The following is a 17,868-nucleotide window of genomic DNA, read 5'->3' as shown; positions in this document are numbered from 1 at the left end:
AGCCCCGTGTCAGGCTCTGTGCTGACAGCTCAGAGCCCGGAGCCTGTTTCAGATTCTGTGTCTCCCTCTCTCTCTCTCTGACCCTCCCCCATTCATGCTCTGTCTCTCTCTGTCTCAAAAATATATAAACATTAAAAAAAAAAACAGAAGCTGGGCTTCCCTAGATACATATGATTTTTAATCTTAGGACACCATACATTTTCTGATACAGGAGATTTTCTTCTTTTCTTTCGTATGTAAAATTGAGAGCCAAATCACAACCCTTCTTGAGGACATGCAGAGAATACGTATCTGTTTGTTTTCTTACATGTATTTTACTTTTGCTTAACTTATTTCAGTCAGATATTTATTTTATTTTATTGCAAATATGTTTGTAAGTTGACTCAAATCCTTTGTGAAGATGGGGGTATGAACAGGAATAAATTTTAAAGTGAAGAGTTAAGCTCTGCACATTACAATAAGGTAGCTTAGATCTGTCTTAGGTACCCTCTCATTGCCCCTGCTAGCATCTCTCTGCCTCTTCAATGGGCCTCATCAGCCCTCCAAAGCAGTACAGAAATTAAGATGGAAGGGAGATACAAATATATCTCTTTATTGGTTGACTTTCCTGTTAACTTTGAAGTAACAGTTTCCCGGGAAGTATGCTTCTGCCTCTCTGGCTTGCCTTTTGCTTGATCCTGGCATGGATGGCATTAGATCACTGAAGTGGAAGACTGCCCAGGTCTAAAATTAGTTTAATGTATTTGCACATTAAAAGGGTATAATATCATGACTCCAATGAATACATTTCTACTGGTAAGGTGTTTTTTTTTTTTTTTCCCAGAAAGACCTATTTTGACAGTTGCATAGTACCCAGAATATCAGTTATGCAGAGGGTAGCCAGGTACTTTTTGCTCCCTTTGACTACATCCTGATCTTTCTATTTAATAACATCACGATACAAAGGATGGAGCAAAAATAACCTGAAATGAACACAGATCAGCTAGCTATTCATTAGATTGAGACAAGCCAAGAGTCAGAGGAAGAAAGTAGAAATTCATGGTGGAGATAAATTCATGTGTTGCCTAGTGATTTATCTGCAAGAGCATTCCCAACATTAGCACAAATAAAAGATGGTACTTCATTTTATGGCTGGCGTGTACCAGAAAGAAAACATTTTACATAGCAATGTTCCAGAAAACACCCATTGAGCAGAAATTCAAAATGGTCATTTTGTGTATGAAAGAGAGAAAGAAAGAGAGAAAGAATATGAGTAAGCATGAATGTTCATGTAACTGCAACAGAGATATTTTTGGCATGTTGCTCAACAGAAAACCAGGAATATCACCCTGCAGCAGTAAAATCCAGGTTGATTATATCCCTTCTCAGGAGGTTAAAATCATTCAGTGTATCTTACTGCTTAATTAATTTAAAGAATCAAATTTGATCTTTAATCAAACAATAGTTTAAATAGTGATTTATTTGTTTTCATTTATCAAAATCATTTCCCTTTGGGGATGCTATATATATATACATATATAGTATATGTGTATACATATACATGCATATATACACATGTACATATACACACATATATACAATACATATATATGTACATATATACATACATATACACATATATATATATATATATGTGTGTGTGTGTGTGTGTGTGTGTGTTCAGACCAGTACAGAGATGTTTCTTTTTCTAAAGAAAAATGGACTCATCCTTTCTGCCAAACTTAACTTTTTATCTATTTAAAGTTCATTTCAGCCTGTTGTGCTTGGGAATTACCTATATATTCTGTTCGTATTTGGGAGTAAAATTTACACTGAAACCTTGCATGGTAAGGAGTGAGTTATTCCTACATTCTTAGACTTAGGACAGAAACCTTGACTGCGTCTCTGAGACATGGCTCAAATTTCCCCATAGCCAGAGGAAGCCTGGCATATGGCCAGTGAGACTTGAGGTATCTTCTAGAACTTTACCACCAGAGCAGAAGTCCCTAAAAACTCACCTGGTATTCCCTCCTGATCCCAGGAAGCAGAGTCAAGAACAATCTCCATGCCCTTCTGCTTCAATAACATCGGATTATTATTTATAGTAACCTCAACACACACACACACACACACACACACACACACACACACACACACACATTCTTTCTCCTTACACAGTTACTGTCTTCTGGCCGAAATCCTCACCTTCCCTCTACCAAATCTTTTTCTAATAGCTAGCATCTATGCACCTTTTCTGACAGCTCAGATATTCCCTGCCCCCATAAGTCTCCCTGATTAGGCAGACCTCCTAATTACTCCCATAATACTCTCTATCTTGAATTTTACCACTGTTTCACAAGGATTATCTGAGTGTCTTTCTCCCTCACTAGACTGAGGACTATAGAGATTAAATTTTTTTTTCTATCTTTTCTATTTCTAGTATCTCCTACCACTTCCTGCAACATAGTAGTCAATGCATATTTCATTAACTAACATATATATATATATACATATATATATATATAACATTATAAATATTTTAGGCATTTTCTTATAGACTATTGTATTTCTGTGCTACAAAAACTATACAGAGTAGGGGGGTAAGGGGATGGGAAAAATTGCTGAAGGGGATTAAGGGGTACAAACTTCCAGTTATAAAATAAAGAAGTCACAGATATGAAAATACAGCATAGGGAATATAGTCAATAATATCATGATAACATTGTTTGTTGATAGTAACTAGACTTACTACCGTGAGCATTGCTTAAGGTATAGAATTGCTGAATCACTATGTTGCTCACTTGAAACTAAAAATAGCATTGTATGTCAACTATACTTCAATAATAAAAAATTTTAGGTATTTAAAAGTACAGACAGAGATATTGCATCTTGAGAAGGTTAAGTGTCCCAATCAAAGTCACACTGCTAAATGCATCAGAGTGCCGACTTGAATTCCAGTCTTTAGTTTTTAATCTAGTACACATTCTTTCCTCCTTGAAGAAATTAGACTAGACTGAATTCATGACTACCCCTAAAGGTACATGTTATTTGTGCAGTTGGAAGCAATCTGAGCAGTCTTAACTCATTCTAATATCTAGGATCAGGAGCTTTTACCTGCAGCTTTAAGGCAGAAAATAATAGTTGACTGTGGTCCTAAATTCCTGCCAATCAAGATACCACCTTGAATTCTCAATGATGTAGTTTTTATTTTGGAAGCCTTGTATAATATAGCATGAAAGATTCTAACTGAAATCAAAACGTTCTGATTATCCACACTTTTTAAAACAAGCATTCCTTAAAGGTAACGTTATGTCCACCTGGGTGAGGGAGTAGTTTACCATAAAGTAAGCTCCTACCTCTCTCAGCGTCTGCTGCCTCATAGTTACCACACTGTCCTTGTTGATGGTCGAGAAGCGCAAAACATTCTTGAGACCCAGACCTGCTTCCTGGGCATTTACACTTGGAGGTTCCACAGACCATCAAACAGTTTGGAACTGTGCCACAAATACTCAGCTTCTTTCCCCCATTCCTGCTCCTCGCCTTTCTTCCCCACCTCAGTGAATGACATGTCCATCTGCCAGACTGCACAAGCCTGAATCATGGAAGTCCATTCTTAAATTTCCCTCCCTTAATGTCACCTGCTTGGTGTCCAGGGCCTGTCTTCAACTTCCTTCTTTCAGTTTCCAATGGAAACTTTCAGCTTCCATTGCTACTGTCCTAGCTCAGGCCCTATTTATTTCTCACTTGGATGACTAGAGTAGGATCTTAATTGAACACTATCTAATCTTGCCCATGCCAATCTATTTTCCTCACCACTGCCAAGATACCATTTCAAAACTGACCATCTAGTCAGTCTGGGCAGGCTTTACTGGTCCTAGAAGTTTGTACACAATGCCTCCTCTGTAGGAAGCATTCTCATGGTCACTTCTGACCCTGAGGCATATTCCATGACACTTCTGGAAGGCTTTCCTGACTTGCACACACCTGCCACATGCTGTGTCTCATTGTCTCTCCATGCTCAGTACAGCCTGCACTTAACAGTTGTAATTCAACGTTAAATGACACAAAAGCCATTTGAATCCAGATTCTCCCATCTTCTTTCTCCTCCCTGAACTAGCAATCAGAACATCAGAGTGGCTCCTTTCTCTCCCTCATTCCCCTCACCTGATGGGTCATCAAGGTTTATCAATTCTTTCTGGCTTTAGTCTCCAATCCAGTCTCCACATACTCAATTAATTTCTAACCTGAAATCTTCATTGACTAAAGCAGTGCTTCTCAAATAGCAGCATCAGAATCGCCTGGAGAGCTCATTACACAAAGATTGCTGGTCCCCAGGTCTAGGCTTTCCAATTCAGTAGGTCTGGAGTGGGACTGAGAATTGGCATTTCTAACAAGTTCCCAGGAGATGCTGATGCTGCTGGTCCAGAGAACACACTTTCAAAACGAATGGCACATTGGTTCTCAAACCTGAAGTGGGCATTAGAACATATTTATACCTTGGCTCACTCCTGACTACTGAATCAGAATTTTCAATGGAGTGGGGTAGGCAGACATTTCTCAGCTTAAAGACTCCACAGGTGATTCTGATTCTGAGTAACAACTAGGAACTCAATGATTAACTCCTGGACCTGGACTGTGCCTTCTTCCCAAGGCTTAATTTCTCACCCCTGGCTTTCTATCCCGCTTTCCAGTCATATGGAACCAGCAGGCAGTCTGATGATTCCAGACTTGTGTTCCCTCTCTTCGAGCCCCAGATCAATTTGAGCTACTAATTTATGCATCCATTCATTCACTGACCATCTAGCACGCACAAGCCTAGCACCCGGTGTAGGGCGGAGTGTGGTGAGCACTACAGATGCAGCTTTGCCTCATGGAGCCCACACTGTTGCTCTGAGCTCCTCAGCATCCTCTGCTTCCCTTTCTCATTTCCCAGGTAAATACTGGCTTGATGCCACACTTTCTTGCTAGACTGTAAATTTCATGAAGGCAGGGACTGTGGTCTGTCTTTGTAGGTGCTAAATAAATATTTGTTCAGATTAAATTGAAAAGCTCTTCCCCTGACCCAGCCTTCTTTCTTTCCTTTTTCTTTTTTTAAATTTGAGTATAGTTGACACACCATGTTACATTAGTTTCAGGTGTACAACTTAGTGATTTGACAGGTTTATACATTATGCTATGTTCACCATAAGTATGGCTACCATCTGTCCCATTACATCACTATTACAAGATCATTGACTTTATTCCTTATGTTCTGCTTTTCATTTCCATGACTTGCTCATTCCATAACTGGAGGCCTGTATCTCCTTTTTCCCTTCACCTGTTTTGTCCCCCCCTTCCCCCTCCCCTCTGGAAACCATCAGTTTGTTCTCTGTATTTATTGTTCTGACTCTGCTTTTTGTTTGTTTATTCATTTTTTTAAAATTCCATTTATGAGTGGAGTCTTATGGTATTTGTCTTTTTCAGCCTTACTATGTCACTTAGCATAATATTCACTAGGTCTATCCATGTTGTTTCAAATGGTATGATCTCATCCTTTTCTATGGCTGTATAATAGTCCATTGTGTATATACCCTACATTTTCCCTATTTATTTATCTACTGATGGACACTGAGGATGCTTCTGTGTCTTGGCTATTGTAAATAGTGCTGCAATAAACATAGGCAAAAATATATAGTGGGAAAAAGACAGTCTTTTCAACAAGTGGTGCTGGGAAAACTGGACAGCCACATGCAAAAGAATAAAACTGGACTACTTTCTAACAGCATACACAAAAAAGAATTCAAAACAGATTAAAGACCTAAATGTGAGACCTGAAACCATAAAAATCCTAGAAGAGAACACAGGCAGTAATTTCTCTGACATCAACCATAGCAACATTTTTCTAGATATGTCTCCTAAGGCGAGGGAAACAAAAGCGAATATAAACTATTGTGACTACATCAAAATAAAAAGCTTTTGCACAGCAAAGGGAACCATTAACAAAACAAAAAGACAACCTACTAAATAGGAGAAGATATTTATAAATGATATATCTGATAAAAGGTTGGTATCCAAAATAAATAAAGAACTTACACTACTCCATACCAAAAAACCCCAAATAATCCAATTTAAAAATGAGCAAAAGACCTAAATAGACATTTTTCCAAGGAAGACATACATATGGCCAACAGACACATGAAAAGATGTTCAACATCACTGACCAAGCCTTCTTTCAAAAATCCTCTCCCTGCTGTCATTCGTAATCTGCTCCAGATCTCCTACCATAGTCAGAATTGAGCTATGTCTTCCCTGAGCCGAAGCCCCTACCCAAACAACGGTTTCTAACTTAGCACTTGTGATCCTTTATTCCATGTTGTTTATAAACTGGCTCCTTCTACTAAACTGTGAACCTCTCTTTTTTGCCTTTAATCTCTATATTCATATTAGTAATATTTGTCAAATTAATGAGTGAAGTCAATTTTGTCTTCACTTAAGCCTACTTCCGAATGTTTTTGCTCAAACTTCCTTGTGGCTTTAATGAAATCTCCTTAAGACTCTTCAATTTCTCCATAGTAGAAAAATACCATAATTAAATTTCATACACTATGGAATATACACAACATAGGATTTAGAGGGGGAAAAAATGTTTATCGAGAGTCTGAATGAAATCCTCAGAGAGAAGGCAAAGCATGACTTTTTGAACTGTCTACTGCATTCAGACCCAGGGTCCTGCACTGAAGTCTTAGCTCCAACTTAAAAAATCATCCTGGGCATGCCAGTCACCCCAGCCTTTTTACCTCCCAGTTCTATCATTTATAAACTGAACAAAAGAAGTGGTTTGTGATCGACAGTAAGTCTTGACAGCAAGTAGGATGCTACTTAATGAATTAAACAGCATCTTTGAAATTCATTTAAAAAATGAAATCAGACAACGTCTGGATAGAAAGAGGTGTCAAGAAAAGAGATGGTTACACTTTACAAAATATACAAAAGGTAAGTGTTCTTGACAAACTTTGCTCAGACCATTGTGTCATTCACATAGTAGGCCTTCAGTGGATATTTACTAGGCGAAGGAAACAAACAAACAAAAAAAACAAACAAAACAACAAATCTGTAAGTGTTTTCATTTAACTTGGCAGGAATCAAAAAGCACCAATCTGCTCCCATAAATAATCATCAGTGATTCGTGCATTGCATGTCCCTCCAGGAAGCCATAGTTTCCCGCTTTGTGGTGCTGGAGCCAGTGCCAACGGTCTCCCATAGGTAAACAACTCTGTTACTAGCACTCACACAGTCTCACATATTCAGGGAAATCTTCCTACCACAAATATTCATGACTGTTCAACACACAGTTCATAGTTGTATATAAGCTCTGTTCTATCACTTTGCTACCCAACTTTTCATTAAGCCAGAGGGGTTAAAATTCATTTCTTTAAGAAATATTTTAAGTTCATTTATTTATTTTGAGAGACACAGAAACATCCTGAGCAGGGTAGGAGTAGAGAGAGAGGGAGAGGGAGAAAGAATCCCAAGCAGGATCCATCTACACGGTCAGCACAGAGCCCAATGCAGGGCTCACACTCACAAAACTGTGAGATCATGACATGAGCTGAAACTGAGCATCAGATACTTAACCGACTGAACCACCCAGGTGCCCTGAGGTTAAAATTCATTTCTACACTTGATCTTAGGCAAAAGTCCAAAAAGCGATTAAAATTCATTTCTAAGCAATACTGTGGTTATGTAAACTTCCTAGAAATTTAAGATCACCATTCTATCCAGCTGCTGAGTTTTCCCTGGAGTAGCTTATACATTTTTTCAACCACATACTGATAGTGTGCATGTAGACATGGGGAGGAAATAAAAATATACAAATTGTATCACCAGCTTAATTAAAAAAATTTTTTAAGTTTAGTTATTTATTTTGAGATAGAGAGAGAGAGCGCTCAGAGAAGGTGCAGAGAGAGAGGGAGGGAGAGAATTCCAAGCAGGCTCTGTACTGTCAGCACAGAGACTGATGTGGGGCTCAAGTTCACAAACTGTGAGATCATGACCTGAGCCAAAACCAAGAGTTGGACATTTAACCAACTGAGCCACCCAGGAGTCCTTAATTTTCTCTTTAGTAGATTGGATGTCTGTATATGGAATGAAGACCCTAGAAAGCCCACACTATTCCCACAATTGCTTATTGCAAACAATGCTCATTCTATGCAACAAAACTAACTATTAATGAAGTTTATGTATCATTGGAGCAGATAATTTTACAAGGCGGTGTTCTTAAGGCTCCAGAATCAAGGATTTGACTGTGGGAGCAGGGAGTCTCGGGGGCAGGACACCCCAGATAACCTCACCCACATGCATTCCTCAAACAATGCTTTTCTGTATGTAAACAGAAAATAGAAAGGAGTATATGGTTTTTGTCTTTAGTATTAAATAGCTGCCTTTTCTTCAGTACGCTCTTAAATTTCTGCACAATGCACAGCCTTCAGCACCCCAAGGAGCATAAACAAAGGATATCAGGCAAGTTCACCTACTCCCACTTCACAGAACAATGCTTGTTGTTAACTAAGCAATTCCCAGGGCAAATTTATGATTTTTGAAGCCCAGAGTAAGTACTCAGGTTGGGTCCTTGGAATCTGAGGTCAGAAGCACGAGGTGCCCGCTCAGTCCCCAGGGCTTTCAGAAAACATGAAAATGTGACCTAAAGTTTGTGCTTGCATCTACGCCAAAGACTATTTAGGCACAGAGAGAAATTAAAGCACATTAAAGCCTCAAAACAGCTTATTGTTCATGCTCCAAGACCTAACCTTTTCTTTCTTATATGCTGCAATGCTTTTCTATATACATAATGTATCTGTATATAAAAAATATCTTGATAGAGAGGAACCTGGGTGGCTCATTTGGTTAAGCGTCCGAATTTGGCTCAGGTCATGATCTCATGGTTAATAGGTTTGAGCCCCATGCTGGGCTCTGTGCTGACAGCTCAGAGCCTGGAGGAGGCTTTGGATTTTGTGTCTCCCTCTCTCTCTGCCCCTCTCCCACTTGCTTGCATGTGCGTGTGCATGCTGTCTCTCAAAAATAAATATCAAAAAAATTTTTTTAATATCTTGATAGAGCAACAAATTATATAGATTTGAAAATTTGAAATTTGAAAATTTGAAAATTAGGAAAATTTAGTCCATTTCCTAAACAATTATAACCCGCATCATTTTCCTGTATTCTTAGACCTTAGGTTATATCACAAGACAGAATTTATAATCAGTACTTAATTTATCCCAAAATATCTGTAACTATATGCATTTAAAGTGTAAATGCAAACAAGTGCACAAAAAGATTTCTTTCTTCCTGCCTTTTCAGGGAATATTTTGGCTACAGTTAAACCCCATATGACGCTTACTAACATGTATGTAATGGAACTTGAGGGAACAGTTTCTCCCCCTTATTGTCTGGCGCAAGTATAAAAGTGAAATAGGTTACTGTTCCCATTTTTATGAGTATACTTATTCTTAAGTCATTAAAATAATGAAATAATTAAATTTAATTAGTGTTCTTTTATTCTTTAATAATCGCCTATAAAATAATAGAATTGAGCCAGAAAAGAAAAAAAAAAGAAAATATATATATACATGCAGTATTTGCATAACTTGAAAGTCATTTGGAGGGGCGCCTGGGTGGCACAGTGGGGCTCCCGGGTGGCTCAGTTGGTTAGGCATCTGACTTCAGCTCAGGTCATGATCTAACGGTTTGTGGGTTCAAGCCCCACGTTGGGCTCTGTGCTGACAGCTAAGAGCCTGGAGCCTGTTTCGGATTCTGTGTCTCCTCTCTCTGCCTCTCCCCTGCTCATGCTCTGTCTCTCTCTGTCTCTCAATAATAAATAAATGTTAAAAAAAATTTTTTTAAGTCATTTGGAAATATCTGAAAGTATAAGTTATTTATTCAATAGTATAATTGAACATAGTATATATAAATTGAATATAGTATATTTGGGTATTTAGTACAATGTAAATACAGCCATGTGTGTCAGGCTGAGGGAAGTTGTTGATGGGTCACTGAATTTGTTGGGTCCTTTCACATACCATGGACAATTCTAGTGCTAGACTGTTATTCTAATTGACTTTATGTGAATGCAACTGGCTAACCCAGTGTCTATGAAGAATTATTAAATATCTATGTTTTCAGGAAAATTATGTAGTACCAAATTTCCAGTGAGATTTTGATATTTAAAAGTCCCTTGGATAGACTTTAAAATAAATGGTGAAGTTAAAAAGGGGGAAAAAAACACTGAAAAAAATTTATGAAGAAGAAAGACCAATACTATAAGCACAACATAGTCACACAAACATTCCCAACATCACTACTTTGAAACAGAGATTTGAAGCTTGCAAAAAGGCTGTTTTGAAAAAAATAACAAGAAAGTTAGGAAGTTCTGGGTTAGATGAGAGAGTCTGATAAAATCCACACTCTTCCATTCTGGCACAAATGGAAAAGAACGTAAACGCCTACTCTACTGAGCTTTGACTGGTGTGTTAGCTAAGGAGGAAATGCCTTGCCTAACACTAACCAGTGGAGAATCATTGAAAAAGTAGAGATTAGTGAGAATAAAACAACAAAAAGAATAGCTCCCTACCCATTGCCTCCCACTGAATGAACTTTTGACATATCAGCAAACTCTTCTTTCCTCTTGCTGCTGCTGGTGTACTGCTCGCTGTACAGCTTTAGGGACATCTGCTCAACAGCATCTCTTTGTGCTTCCAGGTAGCATAGCTGAACCTCAGCCTGGAGAGAGAAACAAAGGGGAATTGCTGTTTTAATCCAGAAGGAATGCATTTCAAGTGAGGTGTAACAACTCAAAGAATGGGAATTGTTCACATCATTATACCGTTCCTTTTTGGGTTGGATTTAATGGGATCAGCTGGGCATATTACAGAATTATACTTTAGATCTGAATCTTATAAGTTCCTCCTTAAAATATGACTTGAATAAGTGAACTCTCAGAAGACTCAGTAAATATCACAAAATATCCCTGTGATCATAATACTGCATGATGAGATTTTACATAAAAATTCTGTGAAATTCCTTAATAATATTCTTCCTTATATTGCCACATATGTAACATTTATTTTTTAAAGATCTCCCTCAAACCCATACATTTTCATGGACATATATTCTGAACGTTTCTCATTATCTTCCCTGAGAAGAATAAAACCCTAGTACAAATTCTATTGTATCTTCAATAATGACAATAGACTTCCTTTGTTACTTTTTTGGGGGGTCCCCTGTATTATTACCTTAATTTTAAAACAGACAGAATCATGATTTTGCTTACATGTTGGTTTGAATTGTTACATCTTTCATAGTTACTTGGGGCTTACTGTAGTAAAGAGAGGTAGTAAGTTCACCATGCTGTTTTCTATCAAACCAAGGCCAAAAGAATGCTGAATAATATTTGGCATGGAAATTTATTGAATAGATGCTTTATTTATTGCAGCTGTTATGATCCCTGTGGCTTTAGGGTTCCCCAGAACACCAGATGAGACCGGGAATGCGTGCCCATGGTAGAGGGGAGGGAGAAATGCTGACTTCATGTGCACTGCGCACCAAAGGAACTCTTATTTTCTTTTGGCGTACTTCACAAAATCCATCCATGTCTGTTAACATTTCTGATAAGCCTTAAAACTGCTACTTCTTTCTAATTTAATTACATATTGTGTTAAAAACAGTTCTGGGTCAGCTGTTGGGTAGTTGCCAGAATTCTGTAATGTTTAAGAAAAGCCAAGTCAGACACGAGGTCCTACTTTTTGTGAACCAATCAAGGCCTTTTGCCTGCTCTCTGGCTGTATAGACTTGACCATGGAAGAAAAACAAAACAAAACAAAACAACAACAACAACAACAACAACAACAACAACAAAAACAGTGTTACAAAGTGGCAGCTGCTTAAAACAGCAAATCAGGACTCTGTAAATGAAATGGGTAGTTTATGAAATGTAAGATCTCTGAAGTTCCTATGTTGTTGCTTTCTACAAGCAGCTAATTATGAACACTCTAGACTATAGAGGAGAAACTTATAAAAATGCTAAAATTACTATATTTTGATCACTGAAATTTCAGAAATCAATTAAAAGCTATAATCTATATAATGGTTCATGTGAATTTTTCTTGCCCAAACTAATTGGAAAGTAATAGTCAAAGAACTTAAAAACAATAATCCTCCCAAATGCCAACCCCTTTTATCCTTCCCCTCTTCCAAGCTGTAGGGATAATAAAGAGGTCTTCCCATACCATGTATTCTATTGGAAAACCCATTCAAATAATGTTTCTCCACCATTAGGTGCCAAGGGACATGTCTGATCCCTAGAGATTCTCGTAAGTTTTTAAACATCCTAAGATAACAAGCCAGACCATCCTCATTCTGGATAATGATCTCACAAATGTGTGTCACTGGTCACAAAAAGAATCATCAAGAATGAAGTCAACTTAATGTAGACATCACTACTATAGAAAAATAACTGGAACTCATCCCTCAGAGACCCTAGGCCATTTCTGTATACAAAGGAACATACCTCTCATATGACAGGGATACGTGGAAAGGAGTTCAGAGAACAATGCGGAGAGCAACTCAAAGATAATTAGTCACCTTATGAAAATGATTGAAATGTTGTAATGTAAGACTTTTATTGCACAATATCTCACAGGCATTTGACATAGGAAACTTCCCTGCACTAACAAAGAGATGAATTAGATGGCCCAAGTCTTTCCTATCCATCTCTATTTCTCTCTCTGCTTTCAATGATTCATTCCTAAATGTGATGATAAAAATAGAACCAAAATAGCTCCTTCTGCTAAGGTTGAATGGCTTTGCCAGTCTAACTCTCTGCAGACTGGTTAAATTTTTCTCATACTATATCTTAGTCCAAAGATAAATTTTTAGGAGGAAGATATGAAGAAAATATACTACTTTAAAAAACAGTAACACTGAATCTCTGATTAAAGGAATTTTATTTGTTAGCATTTATGATAATAGTGGATACTCTGTAAAATACTATATTTTACAAATGGTAGCTCAACTTGATTAAATAACATTACTGTTATGTTATCAACAGAATTTGGCAACTTACTCATTAAGGAAAATAAAGGAAAAAGAGGGTGCAAATACAGTGACAGATCAACTTGTTACTTCCTGGTTGCTGAAAAGCCTATGGTGCCATCAATTAGAGTAGGTGTAAAAAAACAGCAATATGGATGGATGAAACAGATGATGTGGATTTGAATCTTTTGGTTTGAGGTACTGGTGGAACACCAAAAGGAGATGATCAGTAAACAAGTGGAAAAAATTAAGTCTGATATATAAACCTAGAAGCAATGGCTGACATTAGGAGAGGAAATGAGAATGCCATGGGAGAGCGTATATGATGACAGAAAAAAAAAATCAGTTCTCACTTATTCTACTCAAAGTCTGCATTACCCCTTAGCTGACCTAATGTGATGGATTCTCAATCACTCTCCTTCCTTCCTTCTCTACCATCACCAAATCTGTTTTACAGATGGTTCACTGATTGATTTCTGAATCAGAGCTGAGATCACTAGTTGTTGTTTCAGGGCTTAATTCTGGATTGCTTTTCTTTATTTATACTATTCTCCATGGCTTTCACTGAAATCTATATAGTAATGGCTCCTAATCTTTTCTGAGCTCCATATTACACATCCAAGCAAACACCTGACACTGCTCCTTGGATTTACTTTAGGCACAAGTATTCAAAACTGAATGCTTCATTCTCATCCTCACCACATCCCCCAAAACATTCTGCACTTACGTCCTTCCTTTCAAATAAATGGCACCATGTGTTGCTCAGGTCAGAAAACTGAAAGTTGTCCTTAATTCCTCCCTTTACTCATTGCCCACAGCCATTTACTCTCTAAATTCCATTGATTCTTCTTCCAAAATGTCTCTCCAGTCTGTCTCCCCAATCTGCATTCCTGCTAGCCTAGCCCACGCCTTCATCACCTCTCCTCTGCAGTGCAACAGTTATCTTCTAACATTCATCTCTACTCACCCATTCTTGCCCTTCCAATCTTCCTTTATAGTGGCCTCAGTGGTTCTCATAAAAAAATAAAATAAAACAAAACGAAACAAAACAAAAACCCAAAAACAAACAAACATCCCAAACTTCTATGCTCCAAGACATTTGGTTCTTCAGATGTCATTTTCTAATTGTCTCTCTCATGATCCCCATGCCCTGTCATCTCTGTCTATTTTCAGTTCTTTAAACAACTCTTTCCAATCTCAGGGCCTTTGCACATATTGCTCTCTTTCTCTGGAACACTCTCTTACTAATGTCTTCTCATCCTTCACTTCTCAGTTGACATTTTATCTCTCGAAAGGCCTTCCCTGATCACCCTATCAAAGGTATATTCATTCTATTTTTTTTTTCTCCTTTGGAACAGTATTAATTTCTTTTACAGAATATATCACAATTTAAAAATTCTCATATTTACTTGTTTATACTCTGTCTCTGTCTCCAGACTCTAAGCTCCATAATGGGACTGGGTCTGTCTGTCTCCTTTGTTATTTTGTACTCCCAGCACCTTGGCAGAATATGATAGGGGCTCAGTAAATAACTGTTGAATAAATGAATTATACATTCATCCATCTATCCACTTATTACTCATATGTACATTGAGCCTTTAACATGTGTCAGGAACTGCACCCGGGACTATGTGTACGACGAGGAAAAAACAGTCCCTTTAGAGAAGGAAAGAGCTATGCCAACAGATAGCCTCAAGTGTGCTATGTAAAATGAATGTGGGGAGGATGGGAATTAAAAAACAAACAAACAACTAATTGTCTGAAAATGAGGAATGGGCAGTAAAAGCCTAGGAGAGGTGTCATTTGAGCCAGATCTGGGAGGATGGGTATGATTTTGTCAGGTGAAGAAGCAGATAGATTCTTTATAGGCAGTGACTTGTTTGTTCAAAGGCCTAGAGTCATGAAAGGATATGGCATGTTCAGAGAGGGGGCTGGAGCTTTGGGGCATTTAGATGAAGAGTCTTACAGAGAAGAGGATGTCAGTTTAGAGAATTTGGATGCTATCCAACAACATGACAACGGAAGATGCCACTGCTTCTGTAATGGCCTTAATCTTCCTCCATCTCCCCTTTTCTCTCATGGCAAGGGAGTCATCTGATGGATTAGTCCAAATATGCTCATAAAGGACATACCTCCTGATGTACTTTGGGAATACTGCATTGAGAAGGAATCAAGTTTCCATCAGGCCAGAAGGCCAGTGTCCCAAATAAATGCCTAAGAGATTCTAGTAACTTGTACCTCTAGTAAACCTTTAACATAATATGGACTGAGCTCCTCCCACCCCCAATTCATATGTTGGAGTCCTAACACCCAATATGACCATATTTGGAGATAGTCTTTAAGGAGGGAATTAGGATTAAATGAGGTCACAAGGGTGGGGCCCTAATCCAATAGGAATGGTGTCTTTATAAGAAGATGAAAAGTAGGGACAAAGAGAAAAGGCCATGTGAGGACACAGTGAGAAGATGGATGTTTCCAAGCTAAAGAGAGATGCCTTACAAGAAACCAAACCTGCCAACATCTTGATTTGGAATTTTTAGCTTCCACAACTGTGAGAAATACATTTCTGCTGTTTAAGCCACCAGTCTGTGGTATTTTGTTATTGCCACCCTAGCAGACTAATACACATAATAAAGTTAGAAACGCTGCCTTCCCATCTGAGGTTGAATATAATTCCTTTGCATTCCTTCGCTATTCCTAATAGCACCTTTGTGCCTTTGTTTTATAAGCACCTAGAACCTAAGTCACAAGGGATACACCTCTTCAAATTTAGACTACACATTAATAACTTAATCAGAATATAAGGCACAGTGTGTTAAAATAGTTTACTTAAATTTGGCTTCATATGTAGTGATCCAAATTCAATAATCTTCTTTTAGGGCCTGAATAATTACTCAACCATACAGTTCCCCTTGATACTGAATCGAATAACAATATAGCTAACCCATGATAAATTTGCGGGAAGGGTTAAATTTCTTAACAATCTTTTTTTTTCGATATATGAAATTTATTGTCAAATTGGTTTCCATACAACACCCAGGGCTCATCCCAAAAGGTGCCCTCCTCTATACCCATCACCCATTCTTCCCTCCCTCCCACCCCCCATCAACCCTCAGTTTGTTCTCAGTTTTTAAGAGTCTCTTATGCTTTGGCTCTCTCTCACTCTAACCTCCTTTTTTTTTTTTTTCCTTCCCCTCCCCCATGGGTTTCTGTTAAGTTTCTCAGAATCCACATAAGAGTGAAAACATATGGTATCTGTCTTTCTCTGTATGGCTTATTTCACTTAGCATCACACTCTCCAGTTCCATCCATGTTGCTACAAAGGGCCATATTTCATTCTTTCTCATTGCCACGTAGTACTCCATTGTGTCCTAACAATCTTTAATGATTAAAAACATAATCACTTTTATAATTACATATAGACATATCCCTTATCCTTGCCTTAAAAAGCACTGATTTAGTCAAGAAATATCAATTATTTCATCATTGCTGCATGTCCCAGCACCCTTTGCTGGGTTAAGTATCCTGAGAATGTTAAAATTAATTTCACTATTTCTTAACTCATGCTATTAGAAGTCTTCCCACTCATTCATACTGTATTTCATAGCTTCCTACCACAACTACCTGCCTTCTTGCATCTGGGTCCACATCCTCTTCCTTCCCTCCTGTTTCTGTGGAAACAGTCCTTTTCCTTTCTAAGTCTGGTCCCCTTCACCTGTGCACCAGATCTCCTCTTATCTACATAAAGACTGTCACCTTGGGGCGCCTGGGTGGCGCAGTTGGTTAAGCGTCCGACTTCAGCCAGGTCACGATCTCGCGGTCCGGGAGTTCGAGCCCCGCGTCAGGCTCTGGGCTGATGGCTCAGAGCCTGGAGCCTGTTTCCGATTCTGTGTCTCCCTCTCTCTCTGCCCCTCCCCCGTTCATGCTCTGTCTCTCTCTGTCCCAAAAATAAATAAAACGTTGAAAAAAAAAAAAAAAAAAAGACTGTCACCTCTGTGGTAAATCGCCCTTCTTTCCTGCATAAAGTTTTTTTCTCTCTTGTGTATTATTCTCATCAGCACATCAGCCAGAAAAAAAAGCTGTTGCTCTTCCCTTGCTGAGAAGAAAGAAAGAAAGAAAGAAAGAAAGAAAGAAAGAAAGAAAGAAAGAAAAGGAAAAATAATCCTTATACACCAATTGACACTAATCTATCCCCTGGCCAAAGCCCCATTTCTCTGTTCTCCATTATTGCAAACTCACTTTTATACTATATAGATATACACTATCTATTCACTATGTCCAATTCCTCTCTTATTTTCTCTTGAACACACTCCAGTCAGGGTTTTGTCCACATTCCCCACGCCAACAGTTAGTCCTCAGTCCTCAACCTATACTGACCTGCTCCAGCAGGGCTAGTAGGCATGCTCTAGGGGCACTTGGCCTTATTTGCATGACAGCTCAGTCCCTAACCTCTCTCAGGTCTTTACAAAAATGTCATCTTCTCATTCAGGTCTTCTCTGATCTCCTACTTAAAAATTCAACTTACACCCACCCCCCACATCCTTATACTCTTTCATACATATTTACCATATCTAGCCAAAATATGTTACTTATTTTGTATTGTCCATCTTCCTCCAGTGGATTAGAAGCCCCATGAGGGCAGGGACTTCGTCTATGTGCTTGTTGCAGTATCAACAGCACCTAGCACAGCATAGGGTATATCACAGGTGCTCTATAAAAATTGGCTGAATAAATTTTACTGAGTTTGAAAATCTGAAACAGTTTAAAATGTACAAAGAAATAAAATAGATTGTTTGAAGGCTGCAGCCTCAGCTTGATTTCTGA

General features: G+C 38.3%; 1 protein-coding gene across 3 annotated transcripts in view; it reads right to left on the bottom strand.

Moving 5' to 3' along the window:
• Window positions 1–17,868, bottom strand: part of AKAP6 (A-kinase anchoring protein 6) — a 481,187-nt gene that overhangs the window by 135,362 nt on the left and 327,957 nt on the right. For all 3 annotated transcript variants that reach the window (XM_030318904.1, XM_030318903.1, XM_030318906.1), the window contains exon 8: window positions 10,586–10,734. In XM_030318904.1, coding sequence (XP_030174764.1) covers window positions 10,586–10,734 — 149 coding nt within the window. The remainder of the gene's footprint in view (window positions 1–10,585; window positions 10,735–17,868) is intronic.

Source organism: Lynx canadensis, chromosome B3, assembly GCF_007474595.2.
Source record: "Lynx canadensis isolate LIC74 chromosome B3, mLynCan4.pri.v2, whole genome shotgun sequence".
NCBI lineage: Eukaryota > Metazoa > Chordata > Mammalia > Carnivora > Felidae > Lynx > Lynx canadensis.
The sequence above is the reverse complement of the archived record's forward strand: the minus strand, read 5'-3'. Positions and strand labels throughout refer to the sequence as shown.